This window comes from Symphalangus syndactylus, chromosome 4, assembly GCF_028878055.3.
Source record: "Symphalangus syndactylus isolate Jambi chromosome 4, NHGRI_mSymSyn1-v2.1_pri, whole genome shotgun sequence".
Lineage (NCBI taxonomy): Eukaryota > Metazoa > Chordata > Mammalia > Primates > Hylobatidae > Symphalangus > Symphalangus syndactylus.
This window is the reverse complement of record NC_072426.2, coordinates 119066397-119086377: the sequence shown is the minus strand read 5'-3', so window position 1 is coordinate 119086377 and position 19981 is coordinate 119066397. Positions and strand designations below refer to the sequence as shown.

The 19981-nt window shown below is 43.7% G+C and overlaps 1 protein-coding gene across 15 annotated transcripts in view; it reads left to right on the top strand.

The window, feature by feature from the left end:
* The window catches only part of ZNF827 (zinc finger protein 827), a 177656-nt gene extending 157995 nt beyond the window's left edge, over nt 1-19661 (top strand). For 8 of the 15 annotated variants that reach the window (XM_055276041.2, XM_063638219.1, XM_063638221.1 and 5 more), the window contains 5 exons: nt 1243-1414; nt 2502-2668; nt 11553-11744; nt 12126-12303; nt 15702-19661. In XM_055276041.2, coding sequence (XP_055132016.1) covers nt 1243-1414; nt 2502-2668; nt 11553-11744; nt 12126-12303; nt 15702-16521 — 1529 coding nt within the window. In that variant the 3' untranslated portion in view covers nt 16522-19661. Of the gene's footprint in view, nt 1-1242; nt 1415-2501; nt 2669-11552; nt 11745-12125; nt 12317-13833; nt 13901-14179; nt 14213-15701 lie in introns of those variants that run through there. The other 7 variants (XM_055276043.2, XM_055276045.2, XM_055276044.2 and 4 more) reach the window with 7 other exon arrangements.
* Nucleotides 19662-19981: the final 320 nt, after the last annotated feature.

The following is a 19981-nucleotide window of genomic DNA, read 5'->3' as shown; positions in this document are numbered from 1 at the left end:
TGGGGCTCCTCCCCTGACCCTGCTGAGCCCAGATGCCAGCCCTTCAAGATGTTGGGGACCACCTATAATAATAATGGTCTCATATTTTGTAGAGAAGAACTTTTTTCCATGTTCTTCTCTGTGAACTAAAGAAGACAGGTATTTCCTTTAAGCCAGGCATACCAAGTAAGCATTAAGGATAGAACACTGGAGTTGTTCTTTCCTTCATCTTCTGCTGTTACCTTTATCTGTGTGATGAAAGCAAAGCCTGCTCCTTTTACTTTAATTTGCTTGATTAATCAAACGAATTCAGAATGCCACTCTGGAAACGATCCTGAAACATTTGTCAGTTTTATGAGAGGGTTTCCATTAAGAAATTAATTGAAATTCTTTATTTTATTTATGTAAAATGAAATTTCCAATTAAATTATTTCACACAGCATTTTTTCCCCTTAATTTCATTAGTTTTTTTTATTTCTTAGCTGACCCAGGCCAGGAGCTTAGGGAGAATGATGAGGCCTCTTTTATGCTGCAGTCCTGCAAATGCTGTGTTTCATTCCCCCTCCCCTGCTCAGCACTCACCCACGACTGACACACGGAGAACACACACACACACACACACACACAACTTGCTCACTCACAGAATATTCTTTTGCCCTGTATGGGGCTTACCTTATCAGGAAAATGGGCTGTGCGTGTCCAGGAAAAAACAAGCAGGTTATCTATTCTAGTTGCGCTGGGATTTTTTTTTTCTTTTTTTTTTTGAAACAAGGTTTACCTCTGTCACCCAGGCTGGAGTGCAGTGATGTGATCATGGTTCACTGTAACCCTGACCTCCTGGGCTCAAGCAATCCTCCCACCTCCTCCTCCCAAATAGCTGGGACTACAGGCACGTGCCACCATGCCTGACTAATTTTTTAAAAATTTTTTGTAGAGACGGAGTCTCGCTGTGATGCCCAGGCTGGTCTCGAGCTCCTGTCCTGAAGTGATCTTTCTGCCTTAGCCTCCCAAACTGCTAGAATTACAGGTGTGAGCCACAGTGCCCAGCTGGAGATTTTCTTTTATATTTAGAAGTACTAATACAGGAGTGACCTGCTGGGTAAAGACTTTTAGATACTTACAATCCCAAGGCATTACCATTGTCTCCGTCTGAAATGTGACTTGAACCATTCTTTCCTTGATACCTTTAACTGATTCTTGCAAGGTGTTGGGACTTCCTTTGTTGAAAACGATTTGGGCTTTTTCCTGTTCCTTCTCCCCCAGAGGAAAGAAAATACAAATGCCACCTGTGCCCCTATGCTGCTAAGTGCCGTGCAAATCTGAACCAGCACTTGACCGTTCATTCCGTGAAGCTGGTGAGTACAGACACCGAGGACATTGTCAGCGCTGTCACCTCTGAAGGCAGTGACGGGAAGAAACATCCTTATTATTACAGGTGAGTTGCAGATGGAACATGCTAGTCTGCCTTTCTCAGACTCTTGGCTTCAACACTTCCTACCTGTCTGCTGCAGGCATCCATCACAAGGCCCCTTTTCTCAGTCATAGCTTGGCCTTCATTTGAGTAATTTCTTTGCTTAGATTGAGCCCTGCAGTTGCACAGACTCCTCTCTTGGCTTGGGTGCCCCTGGTAGTATTAATTGAAAGAGAAATGGTCTTAGAGGTGGCTCTCTGGGGTGGAGCTCCAAACAGTGACGGGCTCTGGGGATGATGAATTTTTAGGTCTGTTCAGCTCAGAAGCTCCAACCTTTGTAACTGAGTGCGTTGCTGTTCCCTAAGAATTGTTTAAAAAAAAAAATAGCTGAGGAAATATAAATCTGAGAACCCCAGAGAACTAGCCCAGAAGGCGTTATGTATTTCCCCATGGTTGTATCACACTTTAGTGTGTGGATTTTATGTTTCATTTCTGTATTCAGTCATGAATCAATATTGGTTTGATTGCCATAAAACCCCCAAGTTTCTGGCTTTCTGTCAAATCTTGTCCTAGAGAGATGCCATACTGATTGGTGGAAACTTGCTTTTGCAGGAAATATCTCTAGTGATGGGTGGCTTCTATCAGAAGTTGTCCCGGATAGAGTAGCCTCTTGCTTGGAGTGCCATACAACAAACTGTATGTGCTTTCATTGCTACTAGGGAAGGTTTCCAGAGCCAGAGAGAGGCTCCTGGGCTTATGAGGTGCTCTCCGAGTTTATCAGTGGACCAGCACCGCTAAATACCCTGGCAGTGCTACCCCGTGTCTCTTTGCCCAAAAGAAATCAATTAGGTGATGTGCAGCATCTGGAATCCATAGTTTTAAATTAACTTTATGATTATTTAGCATCATTATAACACATATGTGATTGTTACAGGATGCTGGCCCTTAGTCTCTTTGGCACAGTGACTACTTTAGAGGCATCCCAGAAAGCAGAAGAATTTTCTGCATTTCAAATTCCAGTTTTCTTGAGTGTACTGTGTATAAATGGACAGCCCACATTTAGAAGTATGTGTCACCCTTTTCTCTCCCCGTCTTTTACCCTTTCATGTAGTTGTCACGTGTGTGGATTTGAGACCGAGCTCAATGTCCAGTTTGTCAGCCACATGTCACTCCACGTGGACAAGGAGCAGTGGATGTTTTCGATCTGCTGCACTGCCTGCGACTTCGTCACCATGGAGGAAGCAGAGATAAAGACTCACATTGGCACCAAGCACACAGGTGACCATTCCTGTCTGTCCTTCTCCCACTCCTTCTCCATCTCCTGCACCCCAGAGCACCTGCCACCTGGCCAAAGCATCCCCACCGCCCTGAGACATTGCCCTTTCCTTCCATGGAAGGAAGGACTTTCCCAAGGCATGAGAGCCACATTTCCCTGTAGTCATAATACTGTTTCCTGGCATGCCTTGTGCCTCACTGCTCTGAAAGACTCCCAAGTTCAGATGTGGTTGAGAGGTGCCGAGCTCTTTGCTTGTTGCTCATCCTGATCCTCTTTCTCATCACCATATGTGACAGTCTTTCAATGCCCCAGTCTTACGCCTTTGCACACTGGCTCTCATTTAAGCCCCATAGCAACCCTCTAAGTGAATACTATTGTTATCACACTACAGTACAGGTGAAGAAACAGGCTTAACAGAGGTGGGGTATTCCATCCAAGGTCAGCAACTAGGGGTTGCTGTAGTCACTAGTTTCAGTCACTAGTTCAGTAGTCACTAGTTTCAGTGACTACTGAAACTCAGCCCAGAACAGTTTTCATTCCAGAGCTTGCTCTTTGTATCATTGCTGTTCTGACAGCCCGGAGAAACACTTGGCAGAGCGTACCAGGGCACTGCACACCTACTTCTGCAGGCTCTGTTCCTCTCCAGTGAAACTGCAGCCCTGACGCTCTCCTTAATGACGCATGGCATGTGTGTTCGCGGCCAAAGAAAACCAGATTCTCCGGAAACAAACCCATCACTGTCTAGGCCATGGCCAAGGCTTCACCAGTGCTCCCCTGTTATTTAAGCTTCTTGCCATTCTGGTTAACTTCTTCCATTTATTGATGTTAACATTCTGACTTCACCGTGCAATTATACTCTCACAAGTGATGGTTACAAATCATACCAGCAAGGAGTCATTAAGTGAGAATGAGGAGGAGCTCTGTCTGCATTTGCGGGGCTTACAGATTAAGAGGTGATGTTGCTGATTGCCAGCCTTGGGTGTTGGGTCAGCCCCTCACATCATCAGCACTTGAAGGATTCGGGAAGGGGAATTTCCCTGACAGTTGTGCTGACGATGTACACGGCAGAGGAGGATCTCTCTGTGTTTCTCTGGCCACTTTGGCTCAGTGGTGCCAACAGTAATAAAAGCTTGTTTTTGTCAGTAAATTGAGCAGCTATGACTTGGAGGTCTGCAGAGAGCCGTTATGCCGAGTGAGAAGGTGCCATTTTTACAGTCAGTTGTCTGACTGTAACCACATTAGGCTGTGGGCAGCAGGTGAGCTGGGAAACCCATGTTGAAGACAAATTAAATTCAGCATTTCTGGAGTGGCTAATGGAGGAAAAGGCCAAACTCTTTTCCATTACCACTGGCTCTTCAGATAGTCTTTTTTTTCTCCTTTCTGTTAACCTTCGTTCTAACCCTCTTTACTCCAAAGTATACCTGAACCCAGTTGAAAACCTTTCTCCCTCCCATCCTGCTCCAAAGCCCCCTCCACGCCCATACCACCATAGAAACCATAGAAAACATATGGATAGGAAGAAGGTGGACTTGTCATCGTTTAATTGTCATGAGCGGAAACTTCACAACTAACCAGTGCAAACACATACCTCGTAATTACCACAGGGAATGAAGCAAAGATCTTGTTCTCTCTGATGTAGCAGGGTTCAGGGCTCATTGTCTAGCAGGAAAGAATATTCTTGTTTGTTAGTACAGTCACCCAAGAGTGAAATGCATTAAAGAAGTTTCTTTTTTAATTCAGTAGGAGCCTTTAATGCTGCTGCTCTAAGAATAAGGTTAAAACCTATTTTATAAGCCAGGGCCCTGCAAGCTTTTTTCAAAGGGGCCAATAGTAAATATTTTAGGCTTTCAGGTCATACAGTTTCTGTCACTACTACTCAACTCAGCTGTTGAAACTTGAAAGTAGTCATAGACAATATGCAAATGAGTGGGCATGGCCATGTTCCAATAAAACTTTATTTATAAAAACAGGAGGCTCATTTGAGCCCAAGGACTGTAGTTTGCTGACCCCCGTTATAAGCTAATGGTCTCACAGCAAGGGTTTCCTATATTTAGTATAGTTTTGAGATGTTTCAGTTTGACCCAAAATAGAGCAATCTAAATCTGTAAATTAGTAAGTTGGATTATTGCAAAGTTATGATAGAAAGCAATATATATGCTATATGACATATAAAGCAATATATATGCTATATGACATATATAGCAGTATATATTCCCAAGAACAGGGAGCTTATCTAAGTCACTGCTGTATCTCAGCACCTGGAGCAGGCCCTACACGGTACAAGTGGGGAATCAATGTTCCTTCAGTGAATGAATATATTTGTGTGCAAGCTCATCTGTGCACATTTGTGCATGTTAAGTAAGAAAACTACTCAGACGTGGCCCTTGCTTGAACCTTAGATTCCTAGTGACTTATTTCTATAATCTGTGTGGAAGTTACTTGGCATGGAGGAAAGCACACACTGAATTCTCGATCCAGGTTCTAGACCCTATGGTACCATAAGTAGTATTGTGAATGTAGGACCTCAGTTAACTTCTCTGGGCCTCCATCTGTTCCCTACATTTTCAGATGCGCAGGAGATGCCCTTAGGCCTAAGATTCTCTAATTCTGTGAGCCTTGTTCTCTAATTTGATTTTCCTGTCTTCGGAAAAGGCACCTATTATTTCAGTACCTTAGGAAATCTGCCACGCTATCTTGTTACCTAAGTGAAGTTGTGATCTACAGGATAAGCTCTAATCAACAGCACGCATTTTGTTTAGTCTCCTACAGAACCCATGCTTTCTCACATTTTCTTATGGGTTGCTGTTACTCCAGGCATGCCTGTGAGTGGGATGTTAAAGGGATACCTGAGGAACTGTCCTCTCATTAGCCATTTCCGCATAGTGAACCCTCCTCACCTTCTTTCTCCCACTGTCTGGCGTCTTGTCCCTGCAGAGAATATCAACAAGGGGAAAATATCCCCTCTGATGCTTGTGACTTCTTCAATGCAAATTTTGCTGCAATTTCTAAATGTTGCAATAAATGGCATTGAGGTATCTGAATGGCTATTTGGAAAATACAGCTATCAATACCTCACCTCACATTGACACCAAAATAAATTCCAGATAACTTACAGAATCCCTATTAACAGATCAGCGCTAGAAAAGCCTGAAGAAAATAGAATATTTATCAAGCTTACAGAGCGAGAAGGATTTGTAAAAGCTTAAGTGATAAAATAAAGCACAAATGAAAACAATCGAGAGATTTGACACATAAAAATTTCTTCGGTTTGCAAAATAACAGAAAAAGAGAAGCAAAACCAAAACCTGGGTCTGAAAAAATGTGTTTACAAAAATGACAAAAGGTTAATATATTTACTACATAGAATATTCCTATAAACTGTTAAGAAAATCTTTAGGCCTCTAATTGAAGAATTAGCAAAGGATATGAGGACATGAGCAGTCAATTCACAATGAAGGAAATAAAAGCTAACCACTTACTATAAGGAAACACGTACAGCCTCACTGGCAGTCCAGCTAAAACTCAAGGCTTATATTCCACCTGTTAAGTTAGGAGAACATTTGATATTAATACTCACTGTTGCTGGGATGATGCTGGTACTCAGATTGCTATTGCCCTGCAGAGTGGTAAAACTCCTTGGAAACTAATTAAGCTGTATATACCAAGAGGCTTAAAATGTAATGCCCTGTGACTCAGTAATCCCATCTCTGGGAAATTTATTCATGGGAAAATATTCAATCAGTGAAATATTAATTTTAACTTTAAATTTAATTTTAAGGAACTATTTAAGTAGAATAATCCCCTCCATGGATATAATACAATCATTTAAAACAATGCAAATATTTTCATGAATTTTTTGAGAGCCAACCCTGTATAAATATCTAAAATAGCATGGGAAAATACAAAGTATTAGTTATATTATTATTATATTTTATTATGTATGTTTTATAATAGAATAATAATATTTTCTATAATGCTTACCATGATCCAGACATTGTTCTTAGTGATTTACATATAAAAACCTATTTAATTATCACAACCACCATATGAGGCAAGTGCTGATATTATCCCCATTTTATGGATGAGATAATTGAGGCACAAAGTTAAGTATCTTGTTCAAAATAGTACAGCTACTAAGTGGTAGAGGTGAGATTCAAACTCACATATTCTGATCTATTTTTTATTATTATTGTTTATTTATTTAGAGACAAGGTCTCACTCTCTTGCTGAGGCTGGAGTGAAGTGGCGCAATCTTGGCTCACTGCAACCTCCACCTCTCAAGTTCAAGCAATTTTCATGTCTCAGCCCCCTGAGTAGCTGGGATCACAGGCATGGGCCACCACGCCAGGCTTATTTTTTGGTATTTTTAGTAGAGATGGGGTTTTGCCATTTGGCCAGGCTGGTCTCAAACTCCTGACCTCAGGCAATTCACCCACCTCAGCCTCCCAAAGTGCTGGGATTACGGGCGTGAGCCACGGCACCCAGCCTCGATCTAGAGTCTTTATTCTTAACCTTAATGGGAACAATTTAAAAGTAGAAGTGCTTACTTTGTTAAGAATGAAAAGTACTCGAAAATGTAACAGTGTCTGTATTGAGGAAGCAAGATGATTGGTAATTTTTTTTATGATTTCAATTTCCTAATTTGTGCTGTTTAAAATTGTGCAATATTTAGGGGTTTTGTTTTGTTTTGTTTTTTAAGTTCTCTTCAGCTGGTTGTCCTAATGTGTGAAGTTGCATCACCTGTGCGCAGGTGTCCTTCACCAAGATCTTTGTGATGCTGAAGAAGGTAAATGACCACTTGGGTCACAGCCTTGGACTTGGCTGGCAAGGGCACCCTGGCTCTTTCCACAGACATAGCAAAACAAGATGAGGACAGAAACAGGGGAGGCTGTTTGGACTAGGGATTACACATTGAGCAAGCTGGGCTGCATCACAGAGTGGCTGGCACAGCACATTGTATCTTTATACATTTATTAGTTTAGGTATTTCTGCCTGGTGCCTTAAGCCTAAGGGTACTTGAATCTATGTTTAGAGATGGTAGTTGAAATTAATATGTTTTAATTCTAAAAACGAATTTAAAAGAATCACTTGCAACAGGTGAATATTAGAAGATAGAGTTGCAATATCAGGGATTCAGGGTCTCCGCTAAAAGTGTTCTACCTAGAAAATGTAACTAAGCTGGTTAAATATATACTGATAAGCAACTGGCAATAATGGTACTTACTAGTTGTCACATAGCTTTCTTGCACCAAGAGAGAAGTCTGTAATGTAAAGTCATGTGCCATTGCTCCTCATGGTCAGTGACTGAGGTCACATACTTGCAGTTCTAATAGGAGCAAGATTTTTTTTTTTTTTTTTTTTTTTTTTTTTGAGACAGAGTCTCGCTCTGTCGCCCGGGCTGGAGTGCAGTGGCGCAATCTCGGCTCACTGCAAGCTCCGCCTCCTGGGTTCACGCCATTCATAGGAGCAAGATTTTTAAAATTGTGAACTGAAGTAAGAGTTGTCTGCCCTGGACCCTAAGTGCAGTTCTGACAGGAACGGGATTTGAAAACATTGTAAGTGGGTACATATTTCTTCCTTTCTCTTTTTAAAAACTTTTAAAAATATGGTCACTCTAGAAAATTTTGAAAATGGAATGAAAGTAAACAAACACGACACCAGTAATTTTACACTCTAGTGTAACCCACCATTACAGCTCTGTTTATTTCCAAACTTTGTATACATATATAGAGAGAGATATATATAGATTTTTTTTTTTTTTTTTTTTGAGACGGAGTCTTGCTTTGTCGCCCAGGCTGGAGTACAATGGTGCCATCTCTGCTCACCACAACCTCCGCCTCCACAGGTTCAAGCGATTCTCCTGCCTCAGCCTCCCAAGTAGCTGGGATTACAGGCGTATGCCACCACACCTGGCTAATTTAATCTCCTAATAAAGGAAGTTAGGTTCTAACATTTACAGTCACTAGATTGCTTAATTAAGTGATTTGAAGGGAACTGAAGAACAGTCTCCCTATATTTTCTCCCCTAACCTAAAACTATGAGGTCACGTTGAATCTGTAAATCATTTTGTGGATAATTGACATCTTAACATTCTTAAGTCTCTTGAACCAGGAACAAAGTCTAGCACTCCAGTTACTTGGGGTTTATAATGTACATCTTTAGGCCAGGTACGGTGGCTCATACTTGTAATCCCAGTACGTTGGGAGGCCAAAGTGGGCAGATCACTTGAGGTCAGGAGTTCACGACCAGCCTGGCCAACATGGTGAAACCCTGTCTCTTCTGAAAATACAAAAATCAGCCAGGCATGATGCACACGCCTGTAATCCCAGCTACTTGGGAGGCTGAGGCAGGAAAATTGCTTGAACCCGGGAGGTGGAGGTTGCAGTGAGCTGGGATCACGTTACTGTACTCCAGCTTGGGCAACAGAGTGAGACCCTGTCTCCAGAAAAAAAGTACATCTTTAATTTATCACAGTAAAACTTCAAGTGATTGATTAAACCACTCCATATGTTGTATAAGAACCTCACGCAAGTAGACTTCCATTTCTGTCCTCCTAGCCTTTATGCTATTGTCATATGTTTCCTTATGTGTTTTATAAACCCTACAAAACACTGTTATTTTTGTTTAAACAATGTTAGTTTTATCTTTTAAAGATATTTCAGTAATTTAAAAATTATGAATTTATCCATGTATTTATTATTTCCAGCCTCTTCATTCTTTTGTGTAGATCGGTTTTATATCTGGTTTCATTTTCTTCTGCCTGGGCTTTGAACATTTCTTGTAATTCAGATCTGCTGATGATGAATTCCTTCATTTGTTTTAATGTGAGCTTTTGTTTGTTGCCTTCATTTTTGAAATATATTTTCACTAGGTATAAGATTTTAGGTTGACAGTGTATCTTTCAGTACTTTAAAGATGTTGCTTTACAGTCTTCTTACTTGCATAGTTTCCAGTGAGAAATCCACTGTCATCCTTGTTTTTGTTCCTGTGCACATAATATATCTTTCTTCCTCTGGCTACTTTTAGGATTTTGTTCTTTAGCACTGATTTTGAGCAATTTATGATGTTCTTTTGTATAGGTTTCTTCGTGTTTCTTATGCTTGAGGTTCATTGAGCTTCTTGGATCTATGGGTTTATGATTGTCCTCAAATTTGGAAAATTTTTGGCCATTTCAAATTTCCACCCTCGCCACCCAACCAGGGATTCCAATTAAACTTATTTTAAGCTTCCCAAAGGCATCCCACAGTTCACTGATGCTCTTTTCATTTGGGGGAATTCCTTTCTGTTTCATTTCAGATAGTTTCTATAGCTATTATCTTCAGGTTTACTCATCTTCCTCTGCCATGTCTAATGGGATTACTGCTGGTAACAGACACTGCAGTTTTCATCGGTAGAAATTTTATTTAGATCTTTTTAATATCGTCCATGTCTCTACTTCTTGAACATATGAAATACAGTCACCACTGTTTTAATGTCCTTGTCTGCAAAGTCTAACAACTGTGTCTGTTCTGGGTCACCTTTGATTGGCTGATTATTCTCAATTCGAATGGTGTTTATCTTTTTGCACATCTGATCACCTTTGGATGCAGACATTGTGGTTTTTACCATGTTGGGTGCTTAATATTTTATATTTCTATACATACTCTTGACCTTTGTTTTAGGATGCAGATAGCTACCTGGAAACCTCGTTCCTTTGGGGTCTGGCTTTCATGATTCTTTGGCGGGTCTAGATCACTAGGCAGTGATTTATCTAGGTAACCCACTACTAAGAGACCTTTCTTAGTTTTCTACCTAATGCCCTGTAAATTATGTGTTTTTCCAATCTGACTGGTGGAAACAGGCATTATTTCTAGCCCTCTCTGAGTGCCGGGCACTGTTCTCTAAGCTTTTCAGGTGGCTTTTCCCCCTCCAACTATGGGTAGTTCCTTCACCCCCATGCTCTGATCCATACTTTGTTGAATACTCAAGGGGGACCCTCTCTGTGTCCCTGGGGTTGTTCTTCTGTGCTGCCCCTTCCTCTCTGATACTCCGTCCTGCAAAGTCTGGTCAGACCTTCAGCTCTGTATCCTCCCCTCCACTCAGGGAGTCTGTCAGGTTCTACCTGGTTCCTCCTGTCTGCATTGAAGCGTGGAGAGTCTCAAGGCAGGAAACTGATCAGTCATATGGCTCACTTCTTTTGTTTCCTGTCTCTTAGGGGCCACTTTTTTTCATTGCCTAACATCCAGTGATACGAAAACTAGCGTTTGGTATATTTTGTCTGATTTTTTTCAGTTGTTAGTAGTAATGGTAAACCCAGTCCCTGACACTCTCTCTTGAGTAGAAGCAGAAGTCTTCTGACACTAGATTTTAATGGCCTGCTGACTTGTTTGTATCTGGCTTTGAGGGAGAGGGTCCCGAGTACTGACGAAGAGCATGGACCCTGGAGTCAAACCAACTCAAACCTCTTCACCACTTCCCAGCCATATGATCTAGGCCAGATTAACCTTTCTGTGACTCCATTCCCTCTTCGTAAAATGGGACTGATAACAGTTGTGCCACATAGGATTTTTGAAAAAACAAAATGAGATAATTTAAAGTATAATACAGTTCCTGGAACGTGGTAACATGTTTAGTACATCTTAGCTATTACTGTCATTTTATTTTAATTCATGTAAGACCTTAATAAACACTTGTCAAATTAATGAATGCCTGCTCTTGGCCCCCAGTACCACAAAGGAGGTAGGTGCCTTAGGACCTGGGATCCCCCAGCAGTGGGGGAGCTTGGGACATGAGCCTGTGCCCCCAGAATGATGATGCATCCATGAGACTCAACTCGTCACCCTCAGTTGCTATAATTCTGAGGATTTTCACCTCAGTAACAGACTGGGTTATTTGCTTATTTTTCAGGGGAAGACAGGAAGACCCCCAGCGAATCAAATAGCCCCTCTTCATCCTCCCTCTCAGCTCTGAGTGATTCAGCCAACAGCAAAGATGATTCAGATGGCTCCCAGAAAAACAAGGGCGGGAACAACCTGCTGGTCATCTCTGTCATGCCTGGGAGCCAGCCCTCACTGAACAGTGAGGAAAAGGCAGAGAAAGGTAAGGAGGAAGTGGGCGTGAGCCTGCTCAACCCTCCGCACCCAGGATGACCCATTCTTGAGAATAAGCCCTGGACAGGAGCGATGTCAAAAACTGATAACAGGCCTAGGATGCAGTATGCTGGGCCTCACCTAAAGTTTGCATTTCTTTTGGCGTAATTTGAATCCGAGCATGGGGTGGAAGGATGGGGAGGGCGACATTGATTCCGATGTTTGTACATTTAACTCCTTTTAGCACAGAGATATGGGGAACAGTGCCTAGAAGGGTATAGCTGTCAGGCATCGGAGGAGGTGGGAGGAAGTGGGGGGGAGCTTGGCTCCACTCCTGCCCTCCTCTCCCCGCTGCCCCGTGCACCTCTATACCCAGCTTCGGTCCTTGCAGGGTTCGAATGTGTTTTTTGCAACTTTGTCTGCAAGACGAAGAACATGTTTGAGCGTCATCTGCAGATACACCTCATCACCCGGATGTTTGAGTGTGATGTGTGCCACAAGTTCATGAAGACCCCCGAACAGCTGCTGGAGCATAAGAAATGCCACACTGTCCCCACCGGTGGGCTCAAGTAAGGAAAGCAAGTACAGAACCTTTTACTGCGTTGTTATTAAATACCCTTTCCCCTTCCCTATCCCGTCCTTTCCCATGAAGGTTTTGGGAGTCATGGAGAAGGGGAGCTTGGTATGAGGGGAGTTAGTCAGGAACCCCTGCTGCCTTTAGCTGGATTGAATTAGACCTGTCCCCCTGGGGTGTCAACAGATGTCAGTAGGAGAATCCATTTTGCGAATATCCCGGGATTCAGGGCAAGAAAAAAGACACGGTGGAACAACCCAGCATGCAAGAGTAGACTACACTGCTTGAGTTTTGTTCAGACTTGATTTTAATGGACTCAGGGCTTAGTGTCTCCAAGCATAAATCATACTGTGACCGAGATTCACCTTCTCTGTTTTTCTGATGGCTTGCTACACATCCTTTAAGTAAGCATTACAACCACCCCACCCTCCAAAATTGGACAGTTTGAACAGGCAGGAGGCAACATTTTTCATGCAACGATCATGTGCTTCATGGTCCTCCTGCAAACATACTGATGTCTTCTTCCCAAGATCTAGACAACAAGCATCATCTTTAACCAGTATTTTCAAGAGGCCCTTTGGTCTCAAGTGAGACCAATCAACTAATATCAAACATACTGTGTGTCTGGCTTGATAATAGGTGCTAACAGGCACACAGGAATAAAACACCATTTCCACCCTCAAGAAATGTATGTCCTAGTACTACCTCATCTGCGCAGTGAAATCAGAGTCCCTGTTCACAAGGCACTTAGGGTCTGGTAAAGAGAAAGCAGGGCAGGTAGGAGGACACAGAAAGACACAGTTTTCAAGGCATAATTACTAATTCTCAGCTAAACGATCATGTTGAATGAAAAATTACATTTTACTTAACACAAGGGGGAAAAAAAACCTTTTGTTTTAAAACATGTTCATCATTGAACCGCGCAACCTGCCAGAGAGGTGGCATGACTCCCCCAGATGGGTGAGGAAGGGAGAGATGGAAAAGACCCTGGGAGTGGAGTGTTGGGGGCAGCGCAGGCTGGGTCCCCCCAGGCCCCTGCCTCCTCAAAAACTGCCCCACATAGAAGAGTCAGGGAACAACAGGACCATTGAACTCCATTTCGTTTCACTCTTGGGGGTGCTTCCGAGGGAGGGGGAGGGGAGGGCAGAAGGGATTGGGGAGGGGGTGATTATGATTCAAGGAAACCAGTAGATGGGAAATGCCTAGCGAGAGCTTATTTGGGGATTTGATTTGGTTTGTTCCCAGTGTCCCTTTATAAATATTTGTGTGCTCTCATTTTAAAAAGAGAAACACCAGAACCATGTTTTTCTGTGGTTGGACCAGTGCTCACTGCCCTTCCCAGTAGCCCAGTCACACCCATGAACATTGCAGCCCCTGCCAGTTGTGGCTTTGCCAGTTCGCCTTTCCTCAGGGACCTCCAAAGTCCCGAGCCTCTGAAGCCATTGGGGAGAATGCACAGTGAACTCTGATGCTTTTGCTGGTATAGACACTTCCCATGCGGTGCTAACCGTCCCCTGTGTAATAGTTTATGTTCTAGGATGACCAAGTAGAAGAATACTTTGAAAAAATTGATAATGCCTTCTGGCTATACAGTGAGTCTTTGTTTTGTTTTGTTTTGTTTCCTTTGCCATATCAGAGAATTAATTTGCCTGAGAGAGTGTCTTTAAGAAAATAACGGGAGCACGGAAAACCCTTAGCACTTTGCCTGAGCAGTGAAAGAAAGATTGAGCTGTGGGTCACAGAAATGTCCTTAAAATGAAACAGACTGCTGATGTCTAAATTGCTTTTCTGTGATGGAACTGCTTGTACTCTATATCCTGTTCATAATGCAGATCAAATAAGATTATACTATTATTTTTCTTTTGCCGTAGCTCAGGACAGTGGTGAGTTTCAGACTCCTCTAGGTAAGGCCCAGCTTGGCGTAGGGGTTGTGTGTGCACCTGACCTGGGAATGGGCTTTATATTTCTCTCGTGTGCACTCTTCTGTGAGCTGAGGTTCAAAGGCTAACGGCGAGCTTGGCGCTGAGGAGGCCGTGCACGGTGCACTTGGTTGTGTTGGGCTCTGCTGAACACCTCTCCAGACCCTCCGAGGACAGTCCACTCCTGGGCCCTGCCCTGCAGGAGCCAAGCAAGAGCTGAGGCAGCCACTTTTGCATCTGCATTCTTTGTGGAAAGAAAGCAAACACGCTACAGTTCTCATATAAGCCACTGACTCCAGCCTGGCAGCTTCTAAAAGAGAGGCTCAGCAGAGTTTGTTAACATGGCCTCACCACTCCTCGTGGCCCCTCTGGACAGCCAGGAGGGTTGGTGGTAGCGTAGCCTCACTGCAAAGGATGGAGAAACCGAGCCACAGAGAGGCCCAGGCTAGGGTGTCCAGCTCCAGCCTGACAAGGTGATGGAGCTGGGACCAGCATCTGCCCTTCCAGAATCTACCTAAATTGCCTGTAGAGACCACTCAAATAATGAACCAGTATGTCCTGAGTGCTTAGCATGTGCTGAGTACTCTACCAAGCACTACAGAGAATGCAGAGGAAATGTAAGATACGGTACTGCCCTCTGAGAATTTCCAATCCAGTTGGATTATTATCCTACCTCCGGCATAATCATCTATTAATGTTTTCGAGCTCCAGGTAGCAGTTGTCTCCCTCCCTCCTCCCTTCCTCATTAGCAGATGGGCCGTTGGGTGGGCTTCCTTCTCCTCCCATGCCCCTGCCATAGTCCTCAGCTTCCTTTCCTGACAAAGAGCCAGTCCTGTAGGGAGATATGTTTTACGAGTACATAGATATGTACACATGCACACACTCACACAGAGAGACACACACAGGCCTTCTCATCCTAACAACCCCTTAATAAGCACGATTCTGACCCTTGTGACTTTCTGTTTGCTGGAGGTAGCGCTCCCCCTATAAGCTGTTCTTTAAAACCTCTTAGCCTTTCTGCGTGTGCTTGGTGTGGTGCATGAAAAGTCGATTCTTTGTGTTGCTCCCATCTAGAGGGGAGGTCAGGAGGTTTAGACCTCTGCGCTGTCTGGTCGGGAGTGGGGAGGGCTCCGAGGGGCCGGGCGGGGGCTGGAGGGGAGCACCAGCAAATTGATTCCTGGCACTTTCTCTGCTCCCCTTGGTGAGGGCTGGCCTTGCCTGTATCGGCCAGGAGACCCAGAATAGGCTGAGCGGACCTCGCCAGAGCTGTTTGTCAGCGGGGACTGCTCTGTCAGCAGGGAGAGCCAAAAAGGGCCGTTCCACCCCTGAGAGGCGGCAGGGCTGGGCTGGGCTGGGCAGGCCAGGCCTCAGACACTCGGGGGGTGGTGTGAGGGAAGGCTGGTGAGGCGGGGAGAAGCGCGGCTGCCTCCGAACCTTCCCGGCTGAACCTCGCTTGCGTTGCTTTCCCCGGCAGGTGCCCATTCTGCATTTATTCCACCAACCGCCCCGCTGCCATGGAGTGCCACCTCAAGACCCACTACAAGATGGAGTACAAGTGCCGGATCTGCCAGACGGTGAAGGCCAACCAGCTGGAGCTGGAGACGCACACCCGGGAGCACCGCCTGGGCAACCACTACAAGTGCGACCAGTGCGGCTACCTGTCCAAGACCGCCAACAAGCTCATCGAGCACGTGCGCGTCCACACCGGGGAGCGGCCCTTCCACTGTGACCAGTGCAGCTACAGCTGCAAGCGCAAGGACAATCTCAACCTGCACAAGAAGCTGAAGCACGCCCCACGCCAGACCTTCAGCTGCGAAGAGTGCCTGTTCAAGACCACACACCCTTTCGTCTTCAGCCGCCACGTCAAGAAGCACCAGAGTGGGGACTGCCCCGAAGAGGACAAGAAGGGCCTGTGTCCAGCCCCCAAGGAACCGGCCGGCCCGGGGGCCCCGCTCCTGGTGGTCGGGAGCTCCCGGAATCTCCTATCTCCCCTGTCAGTTATGTCCGCCTCCCAGGCTCTGCAGACCGTGGCCCTGTCGGCAGCCCACGGCAGCAGCTCAGAGCCCAACCTGGCACTCAAGGCTTTGGCCTTCAACGGCTCCCCTTTGCGCTTTGACAAGTACCGGAACTCAGATTTTGCCCATCTCATTCCCTTGACAATGTTATACCCCAAGAACCACTTGGATCTCACATTCCACCCTCCCCGACCTCAGACTGCGCCTCCCAGCATCCCCTCACCCAAACACTCCTTCCTCGCCTATCTCGGACTGAGAGAAAGAGCAGAGACTGTCTGAGGGCAGCCATGTTCTGTACCAAAAACAAAGAGACAAAAGACAAAAAAAAAAAAAAAAAAAAAACCCACAAAACTTAAACACAACCCCAGCAGGTGTATGTTGCTGCAAAACCTACAGACCTCCATGGGTCTGGAACATGTGTACTGTATATCTTTAGTAAGGAATAGAGAATTGGCTCTGTGTGTATACCTATTGCATTGACCTGAAAGCTGCTTTATCCAATCTTCAGAGAGGTGACCTACTGCATACTTCTACCTTCAGAGGCATGCCTCCCCAGCCACCCACTCCCACTCTCAGCCCTTCTCCGTACTTTTCTCTGAAAGGAATCTTGTCTTGTTAAACCCTAAAGAGAGTGTCCTTAATAGCAATCAGCACTTGTAAGCTTATATACTGGTGCATTTGGTTTTCTGTTGGGTGAATGCGGTGTGTGGGCGTTTGTGGATTCTGAAAGAGAAAGCCGTGTGTTGTGTGCCATGACATTTCTATTGCACATTCTTTGTACTGGCTTCTTTAACAGCGATGAACGTTCTTTTCCCTCCTGGGTTGTTCATCCACGACAGTCTCTCCCTGTGCTCCTTCATCACCTTTCCCTCTCTCTTTGACGGCTACAGAGTGGTAGGGCCTGGTGCTTAGTCGATGAAGGAATGGTAGACATCTACAGTGCTGCTGGAGATTTCCGCCAGAGTGCTGGAGACCTTGCGCTCAGATCTTCTCTGGTGATGAAGAGGCAAGGAATCAAGTGACTGATCTGGAAGAAATATCTCGCAGCACTGCAGCTAACATCACAGAACTTAAGTGTGTTTTGTGTGTGTGCCCACACGTAGACAAATGTGTACGGTGCACACACACAGTGCATCATTTTTTAAGGGCAGATTATATATATATATGATGTATTAATTCAGTGGTTACCATTTGTTTGCAGGAAAAAGAAATGTATGGGTGAAAAAATTTATGGTTGATAAATCCAGCCAAGGAGATTAAAAGGGGTTTGGATAAATTCTGGGTATAAATGCTCAGACTAAAAAAAAGAAATGGCAGTTTTGCACAGTGCTATGGTCTTGCACTAGTTTTTGTTTCTCATCTGAAAAAAAAAGTAAAATAAAAGGAAGAAAATGTACCTTTTTTATGGAATGAGTAGACTGTATGTTTGAAGATTTAGCCACAACCTCTTTGACATATAATGACGCAACAAAAAGGTGCTGTTTAGTCCTATGGTTCAGTTTATGCCCCTGACAAGTTTCCATTGTGTTTTGCCAATCTTCTGGCTAATCGCGGTATCCTCCATGTTATTAGTAATTCTGTATTCCATTTTGTTAACGCCTGGTAGATGTAACCTGCTAGGAGGCTAACTTTATACTTATTTAAAAGCTCTTATTTTGTGGTCATTAAAATGGCAATTTATGTGCAGCACTTTATTGCAGCAGGAAGCAGGTGTGGGTTGGTTGTAAAGCCCTTTGCTAATCTTAAAAAGTAATGGGTGATTTAAAAAGAAAAAAGGAAAAAATCTTTGGCTGAATATGTTCATTGCTTGTATTTTTAAAACAACAGAATTTCCAGTATGAAACAGGCTGAAAGAGCAGGAAGAAATGTTCTTTGTATAATAATGGGAAGTTTGGAATATAAAAGTTTATATATTATTTATCTATTGGAGATCTGGTGTACAGGAGGAACACTTTCTTACTGTGTTGCTGTTTTCCATCATGTGTTATCCTAAGAGTTGGGGTTTTTTAAAATCTGTTTCACCAGGGGAAAATAAAAACATCCCTAATGTTCTTCCTCTAGTCAGTTTGCTTTGCTGAAAGCTCCCTGGTTATTAGTACAGTTCTACAGGAAGCCAGAAGACTGTACTGTCTGTCCACACCATGGTCTCCTCAGTCCCCTCCATGCCAGCCCCTCTTCCCCACACCCAGCAGGTGTGCCACACCTCCCTTTGCCAGTCATCCCGCCATGGATGGGGAGCCTACTTGGTGCCCTGGCAAACCTGTTTACACTAAGGAGATGCCCACAGGGAGCGGGAAGCTCCCAAACCCTCAGTCATTCTCCAGCAGAGACCTTTGCTCTTGGCCAGGTTTGAAACGATGTTCAACCTCGCCGCGTCAATGTCTCAGTAGAAGACACTATAGATAGTTATGGACAATACACTCCAAGAATACTGGGCTTATGGGTGGGTTGGCTTTTTTGTTTTGTTTTCAAGTCATGTCTTTATCCCCATATAATGGAGAATGTGCCACTTGGCTAATAGTGTGTTTTCAAAATTACAAGTTCAGTGATGACAGGAAAGAGGGCTAAAGTAATCCCACAGAGGCTGGTAGAAAAGGTGCATCACACTTAAGCACCAGCGGGTTAAAAACCTGAAAGGGTGGCCCCGACAATTCTGACTATAGGTTTTACAGCATGCCACTTGTGCACTAGGAGGTCTAGGGTTGAAACTCAAGAACGAGAGGAGGTGAAGGAAGGAGACGTTTACTGCTCAAATGCCATGCATTTCACTGCTTACCACTGAACTTGTATTTGAATGACTTAGTAATGCTTAATATAATTGGGCAACTTTTTTAGCACTTTGGAAAGAGTCATCAATCTTTCTGGTAAATTATAAAAGTTTTCTGAGTGAGAAAAGGTGTGTTTGGAGTTTGTTTGACTTTTTATATTATTATTGTTATTAATAAAGAAAAAAATCTACAGCATTTTTCAGACTCCACCCTAGAAAATATGTATCCCTGAATTTGGTTTGCAGTTTGATACTCAGGGAAGGATGTATTCCATAGATATCCTTTCCGTGTAAAACACTAACATCTTTGAGAAATTCACCTACCAACTAACTTCAATTGTTGTCACTATGCATTCTTCAATGAAAACTAGCTTATTTTTCCATATAGTAATGCAGTTAGGGTTCTCAGCACTTTCTTTCTTCTATCCTTTTTTTAACTCTTCATATTATGTTCAGATGATCATACTGTCAAGGTTTGTGTACATTACTGAAAATTTGTATTGTATAAAGCTTTTTGCATTACAAGGCTGTACAGGGTCATTTTGACAGTAACTGGTATATTCCTTTGCATCTTATGTTGCATTGCCAATTTCTAGTGTATCCAGTTTGAAAGTATAATATACTCTAATTAAAAAAAAAAAGGTTGGCTATACTCTTGTTTCTTTTTCTTTTTTGGTTTGCCATCCTTGACTGCTTGTTAGTCTCAGCGTTTTGTTTGTCTTGCTTTGTTCTGTTTTTTACTTCTCGGTGTATTTTAATCAGATTTCAGAAGTGTCCACTCCTGGTTATAACTGTCACAAAATTCAAGTGTTGAACAGCGATGTTTATAATGCAAACGGTTATTATGTACATCATTAATGGCCATTAAGTTTGAGAGCATATCCATCATTCAGGACAGTGGCAGGCCAGCTCCTTCCTGAAATTACTTAGTGACATTTAAAAGTGTTTGCCAGCCCTATCCTCTCCTGCTTA